The sequence below is a fragment of the Nothobranchius furzeri genome, chromosome 14, assembly GCF_043380555.1.
Source record: "Nothobranchius furzeri strain GRZ-AD chromosome 14, NfurGRZ-RIMD1, whole genome shotgun sequence".
Taxonomy (NCBI): Eukaryota; Metazoa; Chordata; class Actinopteri; order Cyprinodontiformes; family Nothobranchiidae; genus Nothobranchius; species Nothobranchius furzeri.
In genome coordinates this window covers 16,149,002-16,165,014 of record NC_091754.1, presented here as the reverse complement: position 1 = coordinate 16,165,014, position 16,013 = coordinate 16,149,002, and the positions used below count along the sequence as shown (strand labels likewise).

The following is a 16,013-nucleotide window of genomic DNA, read 5'->3' as shown; positions in this document are numbered from 1 at the left end:
CCCATTTTCAAAAATGCAGCATTATGTTAAATGCACTGGGTTTTACCCTATTACATTTAAATTTCATGGTTAAACAGTACGTGTTTAAATCTAAGCTCAGCTAGTGCAAGAGCGGCAGTGGCCTAAAATACATAAATATAATTTTACTTACTGAAAAAAATGAAGTGGAGACTCCTTGGATGCTTTATTAGTGCAATTAATACCACAGCAAGTCATTTTGTCCTATAATTGCACAAATAATATCCAAAAAGAATGCACAAACACTTTAACTAATGGTCTAACTTGAGAGACTAAATATCGCGGAACAGTTTTCAGGCGAGGCTGAGGCTCAGGCTGAGGCCTTTCCACGGAGGTCACGTGGGTCTGATGCTCATTAATTATTCAGAATTTTAGGCTTTTAATACATTTAAACAGAAGAGTGACAAAAAAATTCACCCCCCTCAGAGTTGTCATGAGTGCAAACTAGATCTATTAAACTGTTGGCTTCAATTTCAGACCCGAATTATGGGGGCTTGGTGCCAACATTGCCAACAAATATGATTATTTACTTAACATCTTAACATCAGCTAAAATGAAAACTATTTAAGAATAACTTGGGAGATTACAACTTCTTTATTGTTTTGAACCTTGTTCTGGATTGTCCTTGGTTGAGTGGTAATCTGGCAGAGCATGTGGGAAAACTAATGGCTCTTGAAAGAAACAAAACTTGGTTTTTGACACTCCCTTTTCATTCCGTTCCAAGTTAATTTAGCTTGCTTGGGTCAGGGACCCTTCCAAGGCCACCAGCCACACACCACTATGGCTGATCTCCCTTGACTATTTATTCCCAAAACACACCAGTTAAATTGGTTGATGGCTAATCAACATTGAGCTCCTCCAAGTGTGTTATTAAACAGCAATTGATGGATTGTACAGCTACACCCTGTGCCACTTAGCTAAATGGCTATGTAAATCTAATGAGCTCACTTTGACCAGTGAGCACAACGTGAACTTGGGGTGGGATGGAAAAGAAAAGATGATGGAAATGCAAAAGCAACATGTTTATGTAGACAGAGGAGGGTAGGAGTGTGAAACAGAAGATAGTGAGGGAAAATGATTGATTTGTGTTGGATGTCTGTAACGTCCAGCAATGGTCAGTTTTAGGTACAGTCTGACCTTTCAACATCTATTCAACATCTGGTCAAACAGGAGACACAAGACTCTATGTGTTCCCTTTAAATGAGCCTGCGTTCATACCAGCTGGAGCTCACAGACTCTGCAGCTCCGACAACAGATAACGACATGTCAACAATAACTTTCTTCCCCAAGGCCTCCACATAAGGAACAACTCCAGCTCGGATCAGTTGCTAAATTCAAGAATGATTTCCTAAATCAATATGAACTTCTTCCATGACTTATAATATAGATAATCATTAGATAAATGTTTGTTTATTGCTACTTATAACAAATATATTATAATGAAATGCTTCATTAACCTGTGCTCAAGGATTGAAGTTTGAAATGAATGTAATGTCTAAGACTGCAATGTGGTTCCGCATGTTTATGTGGCAAGGCCATAACATCTGCACTCACACCATAACAAGTACGGTTACGTTAAACTCTGACAGATAAATAGTCTTTTACCCAGTCAGAACATCCGGTCAAAGGTCGAAGGTGTGTTTCTGAGTTGACTTGGTAACATCTCTCAAGCCTGTCAGCCTTTGATTGGCTGTGCAAATCATAACATCAAAACCTTAAAACTGGGTCACCCTGGGTGATTCGGCAGTTCTAGAGAAAGTTTCAGACCGGCCATCTGAAGCACACCTCTTTAACCATCAAAGATTTTGACACGTTGTCCAAACCTTTTGCACCTGCAAAGCTGATAAGCAAACAGTTCCTGCAAACGAGCTGATATTGCTTAGGCTCCTTAAGAGTCCACCAGACGCACGGTTCCATCCTCTGTTGTGACCTAGAGACAACTCTAAGACCGGTTTCGTGGGGGCCGCAGTTTCTTCTACAGACCTCGGCGCCTGGAAGTCCGAGGACTTTGACATTCCGGATCTATCACAAGGGTCTCTGAGAACGGGTGAAGTAGACATGACAGATAGCGTCTGATGTGTTTTGATAACAACCAACTTCACAGCTTAACGCAAACCAAATTCTCTTACATCCAGAACTCAGCTTTCCTAGATATGGACGTTCTGACTAACACCGCATTCACACATAGGTTTTTTTTACATCACATTTAGTTCCATCCACTCACAGTAAATGCTTAGTTGACTAGTCATGTTTTAATTGTTTGAAAAAATAAATTCTTAATTTATACACCTGACTCTTTTCTGAATAAAAACGAAGTGTGTAGAATTACTTAATAAAGCTAAAATCCTAGAATCTTTTGATAAATACAATAAAGACCAAGCATGGTGGATATTCTATATTTAAATAGAGTATCATAGCTTATTGGTCATTAGTAGAGGGAATGTATATATATATATATATATATATATATATATATATATATATATATATATATGTATCTCCAGCAGTCTCCAGGCAAGCAGGTAGGGTACACCCTGGACAGGTACCCATTCTATCGCAGAGCAGCACAGGACAAACAACCATGCACACACTCACACTCACACCTAAAGAGAATTTAAGCGAGTTTTCCAGGAGCACTACTTAGAGTAACTCGGTCCGGTGCAGCTCAGCCCGACCACAACTTCCAAGGGCATGGTTCGATGTTTTCCCTCTACTTCCTCCCCTATTTTTTAGTCCCAGGTCCGTTGAGGTACCTGGCAAGGCCGAGTTGGGTCAGCACTGAGACTCTAGCTGCTGATTGGCTGGGGGGTGGAGTTGCTGGTTGCTTCAGAGTTTTTTGCCTTCTGCTTCAGTGTCTGCAGCCATTTCCTGGTTCAGAGTTTGACAATAAGCCATAAAACTGAGCAAAATGTCCAGCAACACCATTTTTCAGCTGAGTTGTGTTTCTGTGGAGCATATAGGGGACCTTACGCTGTTTCCTGATCCCCCTCATGCTATTTTGTCATAAGTAACGAACCCAGGACCTTCTTGCTGCAAGGCAAAAGCGGTACCCACTGCGTCATCTAACGCGTCCTTAACGGTCAGTGTCGTGTATGTTATTTAAGGTGAAATCTGTTCATCTCAGGGAAAGATTATTTCTGTTTCAAAAACATTATTAATTTCATTTAAAAACTCAGGAAACAGCGGTATGAACAAATAAATATATTAATTTGCCAACAGTTTTCTGTACCCATGCACCACCGTAAAATACCCAAAGCAAATGTTAAACCAGTTCAAACTTGCATCCATAAATTAAATTTTAAATGTCAGAAGTTACTTCACACAGCTTAAAAACCCTAATTTGCTCTCCATAAATAAAAAAGATCCCAAAAAGGTAAGTTCACAAACACAAAGAAAACTTTAAAAGATGTTCATAAAAGTGTTTACAAGGTTTTTACAAGGATGTTTCTTTCAGTTCATCATCAACTTGAAGAAAAAATAAGTGGGTCACAGCTCACTGTTGAACACCCTCGGTGCTGCTAAAACGCGACTATGATTTCCACGGCTTAAATCAAGAAATACGAAAAACTAATAAAAAAGTTCAACTAGTTAGTGAGGTGACAGCGCCCCGCCACACAGACGAAGCAGTCAAAACCACAACGCTTCTCATTATTATGCATAGACTTACCAACACAAGGTGAATGCAGAAAAAGATTTGTAAGGGTAGGAGTCTAAATAAAACCAGAGGGGATTATATGTGCAGATTTTTTCAATAAGTAGCGTTATCAACATGGTTTTGTTAATAAGGAGGACAGAGGCTGGTTCCAGCAGAACAATCTTCCTCTGGCCTTAAGCGCAAACACCAGCCATTCTTTAAAGGAACTCCCTCGGCTGAGTCTCACTGGGTGGAAATTGATTTCAAACCTCCAGAGACGTCGGTCTATATCATTCATATTTCAATTTCTGCTTTATTTATTTATTTATTTCCTGTCTACAGAGTGAGGTAGATATGAAGTCTGGAAGTCACAAGAGAAGCAGGGTGGGCTATTGTCACAACTCGGTCCTGTTTCTCCCGTCTGCTGCCTTGGTATTCTGTCTGGCACTGCTGCGTTACGATAAGTGTATATATTGAAGCTGTGGGAGGTGTGTGTGTGTGTGTGTGTGTGTGTGTGTGTGTGTGTGTGTGTGAGAGAGAGAGAGAGAGAGAGAGAGAGAGGGAGAGAGAGAGAGAGAGAGAGAGAGAGAGAGAGAGAGAGAGAGAAAGAGAGAGAGAGAGAGAGAGAGAGAGAGAGAAAGAGAGATAGAGAGAGAGAGAGAGAGAGAGAGAGATAGATAGAGAGAGAGAGAGAGAGAGAGAGAGAGAGAGAGAGAGAGAGAGAGATTTTCAGTACAGGTTTTCTTCACAATGTCTGATTAGAAAACCAGTCAGCAAACTTGTTATTGACCTGCAAAGGTCTACAGGTCATTCAGGTCAGTTCCACTAGAGAATTGTGGACTGACACATTTGAAGGATAGCAAATAAAAGCAAAGTTTCCCTTTCTTCATGTTCTTTGAAACTGCATTTTACCTCTCTTATTCTTCTGATTTCAGTTTTATCCACAATATGTATTTTATAACGAAAGACAAGAAGGGAACTGTGGTTCAGAGCTGGTTGATTAATTGAATTTTAAATCTGAGTTTTCTGTGATCATTAAAACAAAATGAGCCAATTGTTTGCTCCTCCTTCGTGGTTTACCCTCATGCTACTCTGAGATGCAAATTGAGCTGACCTCCTACAATGTTGCCAAGTTAGCAATGTTGTCACCCTTTCTAACTAACCACTAGCAAACAACTGGGTCGACCTTACTCATCTTTTTAATACGTTTTCTGTGGTTTATAGCAGGAATCTGCAGCATTGATGTTTGAGCTCGCCAAAAAACACAAGCTCGAACAGCTTTGTGGAGTTGCTAATGCTAACGGTTGGCTTCAACTAGTCGAGACATTCTCTGCTGTTTTTTGGATGCTAAAACAACAACAGCCTTTGCGTCGTGAGACAAGATGGTAGATCTATGAACGCTTAGTGACATTGTGGTGTAGATCTGTCAGGCTTTTCTCAACCAAGCTTGTATCCATCTATTCTCTATCAGAAGCTAATGCAGGAAATAGGGGTAGACGATTATTTTCACGTTCCATCTGTGTGTTAAACTAAGATTTACTGATCATTAAAAAAAAAGCTTTCTCAGTCAGCCTGCATTTTAAGAACCCATAGCTACTTTCTATTAAACGTGATCTTCGATATTCCCTGCAGATTAGCAAAAACCCACTGCCTGTGATCCTGACCATCCTTCCAGGCATTAGGAAGGGAATGATCCCCACATGTGAATGCAACATGATCACATCTATTGACTAGTTGTTACTCTTTCTCTGTGGATCTCAGTCACTCACAAAACCAGTTGTTTCATAAGGAAAATACATTCAAGATACAGCGAGACATATCTAACGTAGATATTTATTTCATCAGGGATGCAAAGAGCGTAAATAAAAACACGCGACTGTTTTTGCACGCTTTCACGCCACACCAATTTTGTATGCAGATAAATGTTAATAGTTTGTCTAATCTGAGCGACATGTTGCATCACGCTACTGTTCACACTCCCCTATAGCAACACTTCATTTGATTCCCATGGGAGAATTTTGTCTCAATTACAAAAGAAAAAAAAAGTTTGGATATCTAAAAAGAGCAATGTTTTTAAAAATGTGTCAACCCTGATTAAAAACCACGTTAAACTATTGAGATCTCAATTCCAATCAAAGTAATCGGGATTATTGATTTTGTCATAATCAAGCAGCCCTGCTTTGGCTGCTTTTAGAGTGAAACAAAGACAAAAAAAATCTACAGCATCGATCAGTCAAACTCATTTCAATCCAATGTGTAAGCACAAACACGTACGCCGAAACCATGCAGACATCACAAATAGAGAATTTGATTGATGGACATTTAAGAGTCATATTGCTTTGGAAAATAAAAACTTTTTCACGTCATATTTCACTCTGTTACAGTTTCTGTCTCGTGCATATCTAGACACATACAAATGAAACCGTACAGGAATTACACACAAACCTGACAATGAGCCAAACTCTCACTATCAGCTACACTTCTTCGCCTCCACACAAAGATGGAGAGTCATTCATTTCCAGGGGCTGCTGTCCCCGTATCTCGCACATTCATCTTTCTCACAGACACGCTGACAAGCTATATATTTGGAAACAGTCGCAGGTGAAAGAGGAAACTAGGGAAGTCAAACACTGTTATTAGAAAGAAGAAGAAAAAAACAAGCAAAGGACTATATAGGGGGATTTGAACTGAGACCTGCAGCTGAGATCGTGAGGACAATTTGGCTCAAGAAGTCCCATGCATTTTTCTTGGTTTCCGTCACACGCTTCTTCTCTTTTGCAGCACAGAAGTTGTTGGTCAAACTGTCTCTCTTGCTAACCATTCTCCTCAAGACTTGTCTTTCCCTTTCCCCCTCTGTGAGGTGTCACTTCCAGCCCCACACTGTCCTTCTTCATGTCAAACTAAAGTGATGGAAATGAACTTGAGGAGAAGCTAATTGCAACTGTCAATCCAATCTGGGTCGGGGCTGAAAGACAGGGGCTCCCTAGCACTTCATCAGTCTTCATTAATATTGAAGGAGTTTGCTAAGGAGCATGGGGCCAACGTAATCTGCACCAATCTAACAGTGCATCAGAAATTAGGAAGCTGGGGGAGGGCACCGATGGTGCCCAGGGGACAAATCTGCCAGTCAAAAAGAATCATTAAGAGAGATGTCAGGAGACAGGGTCCATTAAAAAGATGCTGCTCTTCGGTTGTACAAGAAATGTCAATTAAAACCAACATCATAAGAAGGTTTATAAATTGCATTTATAGCAATACTAAAGGACCTTCAGCTGCTTTCAATCAGTAAAAAGTTTTGACATTCCAAGACATTTATGTCATTGTGACTAGGTAACTCATGCTGCACAGGCCTTTCCGAAGGTGTGTGTGTTTGAGACTTTATCTATTTTTATCATATTTAATAATTAGATTAAATGAGTTTGCAGTTTGGCCATAACGAACACCATGTTCGAACATAAGGATGCCCACCGGTACACTTGGTACCAGGGCAGCCTAGGTCACAGGTCGATGATAGATTTTGTAGTCGTATCATCTGACCTGCGGCCGTATGTTTTGGACACCCGAGTGAAGAGAGGGGCGGAGCTGTCAACTGATCACCACCTGGTGGTGAGTTGGATCAGATGGCAAGGGAACATGCCGCGTAGACCTGGCAGACCCAAACGCATAGTGAGGGTCTGCTGGGAACGCCTGGCAGAAGAACCTGTCAAGACGGTCTTCAACTCCCACCTCCGGCAGAGCTTTGACCACGTCCCGAGAGCAGTGGGGGACATTGAGTCCGAGTGGGCCTTGTTCCACTCTGCGATTGTCGAGGCGGCTGTTGCTAGCTGTGGTCGTAAGGTGGCCGGTGCCAGTCGTGGTGGCAAACCCCGTACCCGCTGGTGGACACCAGAGGTTCGGGGAGCCGTCAGGCTGAAGAAGGAGGCCTACAGGGCGTGGCTGGTCTGTGGGTCTCCGGAGGCAGCAGACAGGTACCGGATAGCCAAGCGGGGTGCAGCAGTGGCAGTTGCCGAGGCAAAATCTCGGGCGTGGGAGGAGTTTGGTGAGGCCATGGAGAAAGACTATCGATCGGCTCCAAAGAGGTTCTGGCAAACTGTCCGGCGCCTCAGGAGAGGAAGGCAGCAACTCGCTCACACTGTTTACAGTGGGGATGGGGAGCTGCTGATGTCAACTGAGGCTATAGTCGGACGGTGGAAGGAATACTTTGAGGAGCTCCTCAATCCCACCTATGCGCATTCCGAGGAGGAACCAGAGCTGGGAGGCCTGGGGATGGACTGTCCGATCTCGGGGGCAGAAGTTGCTGAGGTAGTCAAACAACTACACAGCGGCGGAGCCCCGGGGGTGGATAAGATTCGCCCTGGGTATCTCAAGGCTATGGATGTTGTAGGGCTGTCATGGTTGACACGTCTCTACAACATTGCGTGGTCATCGGGAGCAGTTCCTAGGGAGTGGCAGACCGGGGTGGTGGTCCCCATCTTTAAGAAGGGTGACCTGAGGGTGTGTTCCAACTATAGGGGGATCACACTCCTCAGCCTCCCTGGAAAGGTCTATGCCAAGGTACTGGAGAGGAGGGTCCGATCGATAGTTGAATCTCAGATAGAGGAGGAGCAATGTGGTTTTCGTCCTGGCCGTGGAACTGTGGACCAGCTCTATACCCTTGCAAGGGTGATGGAGGGGGCATGGGAGTTTGCCCAACCAATCCACATGTGCTTTGTGGATTTGGAGAAGGCTTATGACCGTGTCCCCAGGGTTACCCTGTGGGGGACGCTCCAGGAGTATGGGGTGGGTGGCTTTCTGTTAAGGGCCATTCAGTCCCTTTACCAGAGGAGCGTGAGTTTGGTCCGCATAGCCGGTAGTAAGTCGGACCTGTTCCCAGTGAGGGTTGGACTCCGCCAGGGCTGCCCTTTGTCACCGGTTCTGTTCATCACTTTTATGGACAGAATTTCTAGACGCAGCCGTGGTGTGGAGTGTGTCGAGTTTGGTGGCAGGAGAATCTCGTCTCTGCTTTTTGCGGATGATGTGGTCCTCCTAGCTTCATCCAGCTCTGACCTTCAGCTCTTGCTGGGTAGGTTCGCGGCTGAATGTGAAGCGGCTGGGATGAGGATCAGCACCTCCAAATCTGAGACCATGGTTCTCGACCGGAAAAGGGTGGCTTGCCACCTCCGGGTCGGGGGCGAGGTCCTACCTCAAGTGGAGGATTTTAAGTATCTCGGGGTCTTGTTCACGAGTGAGGGTAGGAGGGATCGGGAGATCGACAGGCGGATTGGTTCGGCGTCTGCAGTGATGCGGACGCTGAGCCGATATGTCGTGGGGAAGAGGGAGCTGAGCCAGAAAGCCAGGCTCTCGATTTACCGGTCGATCTATGTCCCAATCCTCACCTATGGTCATGAGCTTTGGGTAATGACCGAAAGAACGAGATCGCGGATACAAGCGGCCGAAATGAGTTTCCTCCGTAGGGTGACCGGGCTCAGCCTTAGAGATAGGGTGAGGAGCTCGGACATTCGGGAGGGACTCGGAGTAGAACCGCTGCTCCTCCGGATCGAAAGGAGCCAGTTGAGGTGGTTTGGGCATCTGGTCAGGATGCCTCCTGGATGCCTCCCCGGGGAGGTGTTTCGGGCATGTCCTGCCGGCAGAAGGCCCCCGGGTCGACCCAGGACACGTTGGAGAGGTTACATCTCCAATCTGGTCCGGGAACGCCTTGGGGTCCTGCCGGAGGAGCTGGTGGACAAGGCCGGGGAGAGGACGGCCTGGAGCTTCCTAATTGGGATGCTGCCCCCGCGACCCGGACCCGGATAAGCGGAGGAAGACGAAGACGAAGATTAAATGATGATATCCAGATAAAGTTACTGAAGTGAAAAAACAATATGCCTGTGTGAGGTTTAAGTAGTTTCACCTATTTCTGAAATGCATAGTACTAATTTTAGTTAAATTTTTTAAAACACACACACACATATACAGTACACACACACACACACACACACACACACACACACACACACACACATATCTATATATATATATCTATATATATATGTGTGTGTGTGTGTGTGTGTGTGTTTATATATATATACACACACACACACATATCTATCTATATATATATATATATATATATATATATATATATATATATATATATATATATATATATATATACATATATATGCATATGTATGTATATATGTAAACACACACACACACACACAGCACGCATCAAAGATGAATGAAAGTAATTGTTAAAAAAAATCATGGTTGAAGATGTCATAATTCGTGCATCAAAGGGTTAACACGAGCACACGATTCCCTAAAGCAAAATGTTTGCCCACTCCCCAGACCCTCATAACCCATTATGGACCCTTTCTCTACGGAGGTCACATCAACTGGAACTGAAACTACATAAAAGGATAACACGTTGGCTTCATTTCATTACTATTGTTAGCAAGCTACGATATTCTCCCTCACATGCTGGAAAGAACTAAAGTGTGCAAAATGTCTAATATGGGGAAATCATTGTCTGAATTTCAAAGACAATGGTTTGTTCCTCTTGAAACTACAAGACATATTTAACCTTTAGTCACCCATTAGTCTATTCCCACTCATTGGTGCACACATTGTGGTCTCCATCTGCTGAGCGTCACGTTGACAGCCGGGAGTTATTTGAACAAGTGTAGGGTCAAGTGCACAATTCATCCAAGAGTCACTAAGGACAGCATTAAAAGACGAAGAGCACCATTCCCGGAAAGCCTCATTTAGAAGACAGATGTTAGAGAAACAGCATTTATAGCAATGCTTTTGCTTTTCTTCTCAGACAACTGCGTCAAATTAAAATGTCTGGAATATAAATAAACAAACAAACAAATAAATAAATAATACATTTTTTTCATGCTTTTTCTCATTTTCCAAGACATTTTTATCATTGTGACTGGGTAACTCATGCTGCACAGGCCCTTCTGAAAGTGTGTATGTTTGAGACTACAATCTAAAATCTATTTTTATCATATTTAATAATTAAGACTAAATGATGATGTCCAGATAAAGTTACTGAAGTGAAAGAACTAAATGTCGGTGTGAAATTTAAGTAGTTTAAACTATTTTTCTGGAGTTTAAATGTGTGGAACTAATTTAAGTTAACAGCACATCTGTTCACATTTCTAGGAAAGCCCATCCGTCCGTCCATCCATCCATTTTCTTCCGCTTATCCGGAGTCAGGTCACAGGGGCAAGAGCCTAAGTAGAGAGGTCCTGGGTCTTCTTTTAGGTCCTCTACCAGTAGGACGTGCCCCCAAAATTTCCCGCTATACCCTAATAACATAGCTTTTAGTATTTTGTTTCTTTCATCATGATAATCTACACTTGTGAAACAATAACCGTCCACGTGGAAGGGAAGTCTAAATAAGTGGAAAATGGGAAAAGAAATCTGGGTTAACATGACAAGAGAAGACAAGAAAAGCTGTGAAACAACTGAACATATAGAATTTCTAAAGGGTACCTTTGTAATTTATTAAGAAGTTTTCTTTTTATTAATACGTAATAGATGTGTTAGCTTCCCTCCTGCCTCCTTCAGACAAAAGTCATAAAAGGAAAAACCGTCAAAACTGAAATTCAACACGACTCAAATATGTGAAGCACAACAAAAGAAGGAATGTGGATTCACACACTGGTGATGTGGTTAAAGCTGTAGGGGACAATGTGCATATGTGAGAGGGTGCTGAAATGCAGTTATTAATCACCGAGCAAGCGTTGATTCATCTGTTGTGGTGGCAGTTTGGAAGATGGACTCTGTTTACTGCTAAAGCTGTTTGAGGGGCTTTGGGAGGCAGCCATCAATCTCCTGGCTATCTTCAAAAGGAGCCAATGCACAGGCATCAGTTTTAATCACCTTGCAAAGACAGGTGGTATGGTAAGCTCCTGCACAACAGTGTTTTTCTCCCGTCTTTTTTCCTTCTTCAAGGTTATATTTTTTTTTCTTTCCTTGGGGAGGGATGTTATTAATGTGTATTATCATAATAATAATAATAATCCCTAAAAATACATACTGCACCCTGCCCTTTGGCTCCCTTGCCGTTTGACACCTCATGTTCATAATTAGCATCTTCAATTAGCCCATTTTAATTGCCAACCATGAAAAAGGTGGAAGACCTCAGCAAGTTAATGCCACAGGGAGATGTTTTGTAAATGGCTGATATTATAATATAGGCATCTAAAGAGGGGGTTGTGCTAATGGACTTTCAACCTGAACCTGCAAAGTTGCCCTTTATGTATGGCAAGCTGGTGCGGGTGACTTTGCAGAAGGGTGCATGTAAAATAAAGCAGGGGTGAGGATATTGTTCCGATGTGCAAATTGGTTCTGAGTGGCTGAATAACAACATTTGGATTTGAAACCTCCTCTCCACACACATGCAACTGCACTAAAGACAGAAACAAAGAAAAAGATCACGCACCCTGAACACGTTTTTTAATCTAAGTCAGTGAGAACCATTGCCTCTGCAGGAGTCTAATGGTAGCAGTTAGCCATTCATTGCTCCCTCTTTCTTAATATAATCTTGCTTTTGTTTTCCAGGTGTGTTTTCTGAAGTGCTCTGCATAATGGAAAGCGCTTAATGATTCTGTTTTGTTGTGTTGCTCTCGATTATTCCTTTTATATGAGTTCACACAAACTAGATACAAGAGAGTACATCGTGCACCACACTTTTTTTTTCGTGATGTGAGCAAATCATTCTGTCATACTGACTTTAAATCACTCCTGCTGGTAGGAAATATAATATGAAAGCAGTCCATTCTTTTTGGGAGCAGGAGTGGGATAATGGGGTGGGGGGGTACTGCCTCCTTTGCAAAGTCTCCACAGCCCAGTTTATTCTCACAGCAATATTGGTCCAATAAGGCAGTCAGCACTTTGGTGTAACGCCACGGGAGTTCCCGTGCCCCCAAGATGGACTGAAATCAATTGGAGTTAGCAGTAGAGAGCACAGGCAGGAAAGTCTAGGGTTATGTTTGTTAGATGGGGAGGTCTGACAGAGGTCAATGTGAGCAACTAACCCCCCCCCCCCCCCCCCCCCCCAAAAAAAAAAGTAGGTTGTGTTTATTTTTCTAACATTTCTTTTTCCTGCAATAAACTCCTAGCCTGTCATGGCTCAGGCCTCACAGGAATCTGAAGCTGGTCATACGCGTTTTCCTTATCAGAATGAAAGTTATTAAAGGGTCAATTAAAAAAAGTTCTGCTTTCATCTTCATGTCTACAATTATACAATCATCCCTGTTGATTTTGTTGTTGTGTGCAACAATTTGTGAGATTTTAATTTGTGCAGAGGTGCTGTGGGCTGACAGGCAGGGCTGGCAATTGCTTGGGGCCCCCAGGCTGCAAGGGACCCCCCAGAGGGCCTACAAACATTGAAGTCAGAACCACAACAGCAGTGTGACAGTGACAAGCAATCATTTGAGTCTCACTCTCCCTGTTGGGGGCCTTCCCCTCCCTCCTAACTGCTCAGCAGCACACGTCTTCATCTGAAAAGAAACTCCGGTGTCGGTACAGGATCTGCTCGGGTGCAAGATCGGCTCGGGGTCCTTCGACTGCCGATGACGTCAGTGTAGTTGACTGGCTGAACATGAACCATAGGGAAGTTACGTAATCACGTTACGTTGTTATCGCGTTACGTTGGTCCAGGCAAATTTTTCTGTTGGAAAGATGGACAACTTTTACGAAGAAATCCATCATTACCTCTTTAAAAATACACTTTTAGCATAGAGCTGCATGTATATTAGGGCTGAACGATTAACTGCATGTGCAATTAAATTACGGTGTGACAAAAGGAGATTTTCTAATCGCAAAGGCTGCAATTTGGCAGCGAGTGGTTAGCGCAATGCTAATATACATGGAAAAACCCATAGGAGTGCTGATGCTAATATCACCGATTACATTCTTACAAATTATGAATTAGAAACATGCCAAATGATTACATTTGGAGTCTAATAGAAAGTAAAACTACCATCAATCAAATAAGTACAGACAGGTATTTTAGTAACGCCAGAAAAGCACTCTGGGTGCGATGACGCATATTGGTTGTTCTTGCTATTAACGCTAGTGTTTGTTTACGCGCTCACCATATTAATAATTAAGTAAAATGCTGCACTGTGCTGCTTTTGGGTGTAATTTCCAGTCAGAGGGCAACAAGGTGAGTGATGTGAGTTACACAGCTTTCCCACTGGCAAGAAGAGGAAAAAGCAGTGGGAAGATGCCTGTGGACGGACACAATTTCCCAGAGATCCGCGGCTGTGTTCCCAACATTTTTCTCCTGATGCGTTTGAGGCTTATGGGCCGTTCCCATCTGTACCTGGCTGGCCCGGGCCGGGTAGCCCCAGTCGGCCCCAGCCTGGCCCGGTTGATTCCACACATCCTTGTCTTAAGCCCATGTGGGCTGATTCTACCCACCAATCAGAGGCTTGCTCTAATGGAAGGTGTGAATTTGCTGTCAGCAGTGGGTGTGTTGGCCCTGGTCGGCCTGAAGCAGACCCCCTCGAGAAGAGGGCTGAGAATGAGCCTTGGTTGGCTCGGAAAAATACCAGGCCACCCAGATATGTAAACAACCTACGCTACCCGGCCCGGGCCGACCTGGTACAGATGGGAATGGCCCATTATAGTCGACCACAACTACTTACAGAGCTCACCAGAGCAGCTGGGTATAAGAGAAAGCGGAAGCTAAATGCTTTACCGACCATTTTCCCACACAAGGAGCCTAAACGCCCTCGGAGAGACAAGAGACGCTGGACGCTCTCCTGAGCCGACAACCCGCTCCTGCAGCTGCCGCTTCTGTCACGTTCAGCGAACCATCGGACACGCCACTCGTCACGAATGAAGCTGAACATTCACCTCTCCCAACAGTAAAACAAGCAGTAACTGTAGCAACACAGTGTTCTCCAAATATATAATATCTGCAAAAATGATTAAAGTTGTTTCACTGAATATCCTAATCATGTTTGCTTCTTTTATGTATTTAGGTCCAACTTACAAAAATCCTCAATTCAGACAACCAGCCTGCTCAGTATGCCGGTTTTTCTAATGTCGTAATTTTTAAAAACTAACCTGGTCTGTGGTGACATTTTATTTTAAATTCCTTTGTCATTATGATCAGTGGAATAAAAAAAAGATGTGTTTCTCAGGAAAATTTGGGGGATTTTTATGAATTTGTCCCTCGTCCCACAATAGTGCAGAATACAATCAGACACTCAGAGAAGAAGGCTGATTACCACTGATTATTACAGAGTACTTCTATCCTTATTAATGGATTTACAGACACTCGTCCAACTGCTGATTGGTGGACAAAAATCCAAGTACGAGCCATTTCTCCACAACAAGGTCATGCAAAATGGCCATTATGACAAAGTTCACATTTTAAAGATTTCATTCTACAACTGATGCAATGTTAAACTCCCTTCTTGTTTGTCTAACATCTTTCAACCTCTGGTGTGCATGTAACGGCAGTTTATCTAAGGCATTAGCATGCATATTTGAAGTCACTGACTTTGTATTGAATGTTAATGCTGCTGTGATCCATTTATAATATGTACAGAAACAAGAATTGTGCTGTAATTATTGTAGACACTGTCAGAGGCTCTCGCTTGGTGTTCGAGACACAGTCTCAGAATATAAACCCATGTCAGAAACTTTTAGTTTGCTTCATCGTGTTGTTTTTCTCTTACTCTGAGGAAGGTGAGGTTCCGACTGCGGTCGATGCTTGTGATCTCAAGGTTGCCCATTACGACTTCACAGTTCTCATAGTATTTCCTCAAGGTGCGATACTGCTGCTCCAGGTCCGACAGGGTGCTCAGCTTGTTCTCAGTTCCAGCACATACTGAAAATAAATGGAAGACACACACACACAAATAAAAACAGGACAGGGTTAAATGGCAATGATAAATGACCCACACTTGTATAGTGCCTTTCAGAGCCAGAGGACTCCAAAGTGCTTTACACTACAGTGTATCATTCATCCATTCACACACATTCACATGCTGATGGTGATGAGCTACAAAGTAGCCACAGCTGCACTGGGGCACACTGACATACATTGGCATTTCACAAAACAGGATGTTGGGACCTCAATTAGTAAAATATGTACTCTGACGCTACCCTACCCTAACCCTAACTTTAACAAGTGCTTATAAGGTCGGAAAAGAAAAGGTGAAAGGAAAAGGAATTAATGCAGTTATCTGTCTTGATAATAAGACCCCCCCCCCCCCCCCCCCCACACACACACACACACACACACACTGCATCTCAAGTCCTTCCCCCATCATATATTGACACCCCAGAAGTCTTTACTGGCTAACAAGTCTGCCCACTTGATAAGTAATTAAACAGAACCACCTCC

The 16,013-nt window shown here is 43.2% G+C and overlaps 1 protein-coding gene across 2 annotated transcripts in view; it reads right to left on the bottom strand.

Annotated features, from left to right (window-relative positions):
- The window catches only part of erbb4b (erb-b2 receptor tyrosine kinase 4b), a 453,698-nt gene that overhangs the window by 226,516 nt on the left and 211,169 nt on the right, over window positions 1-16,013 (bottom strand). For both annotated transcript variants that reach the window (XM_070543942.1, XM_070543941.1), the window contains one exon: window positions 15,343-15,494. In XM_070543942.1, the coding sequence (XP_070400043.1) occupies window positions 15,343-15,399 (57 nt within the window). In that variant the 5' untranslated portion in view covers window positions 15,400-15,494. The remainder of the gene's footprint in view (window positions 1-15,342; window positions 15,495-16,013) is intronic.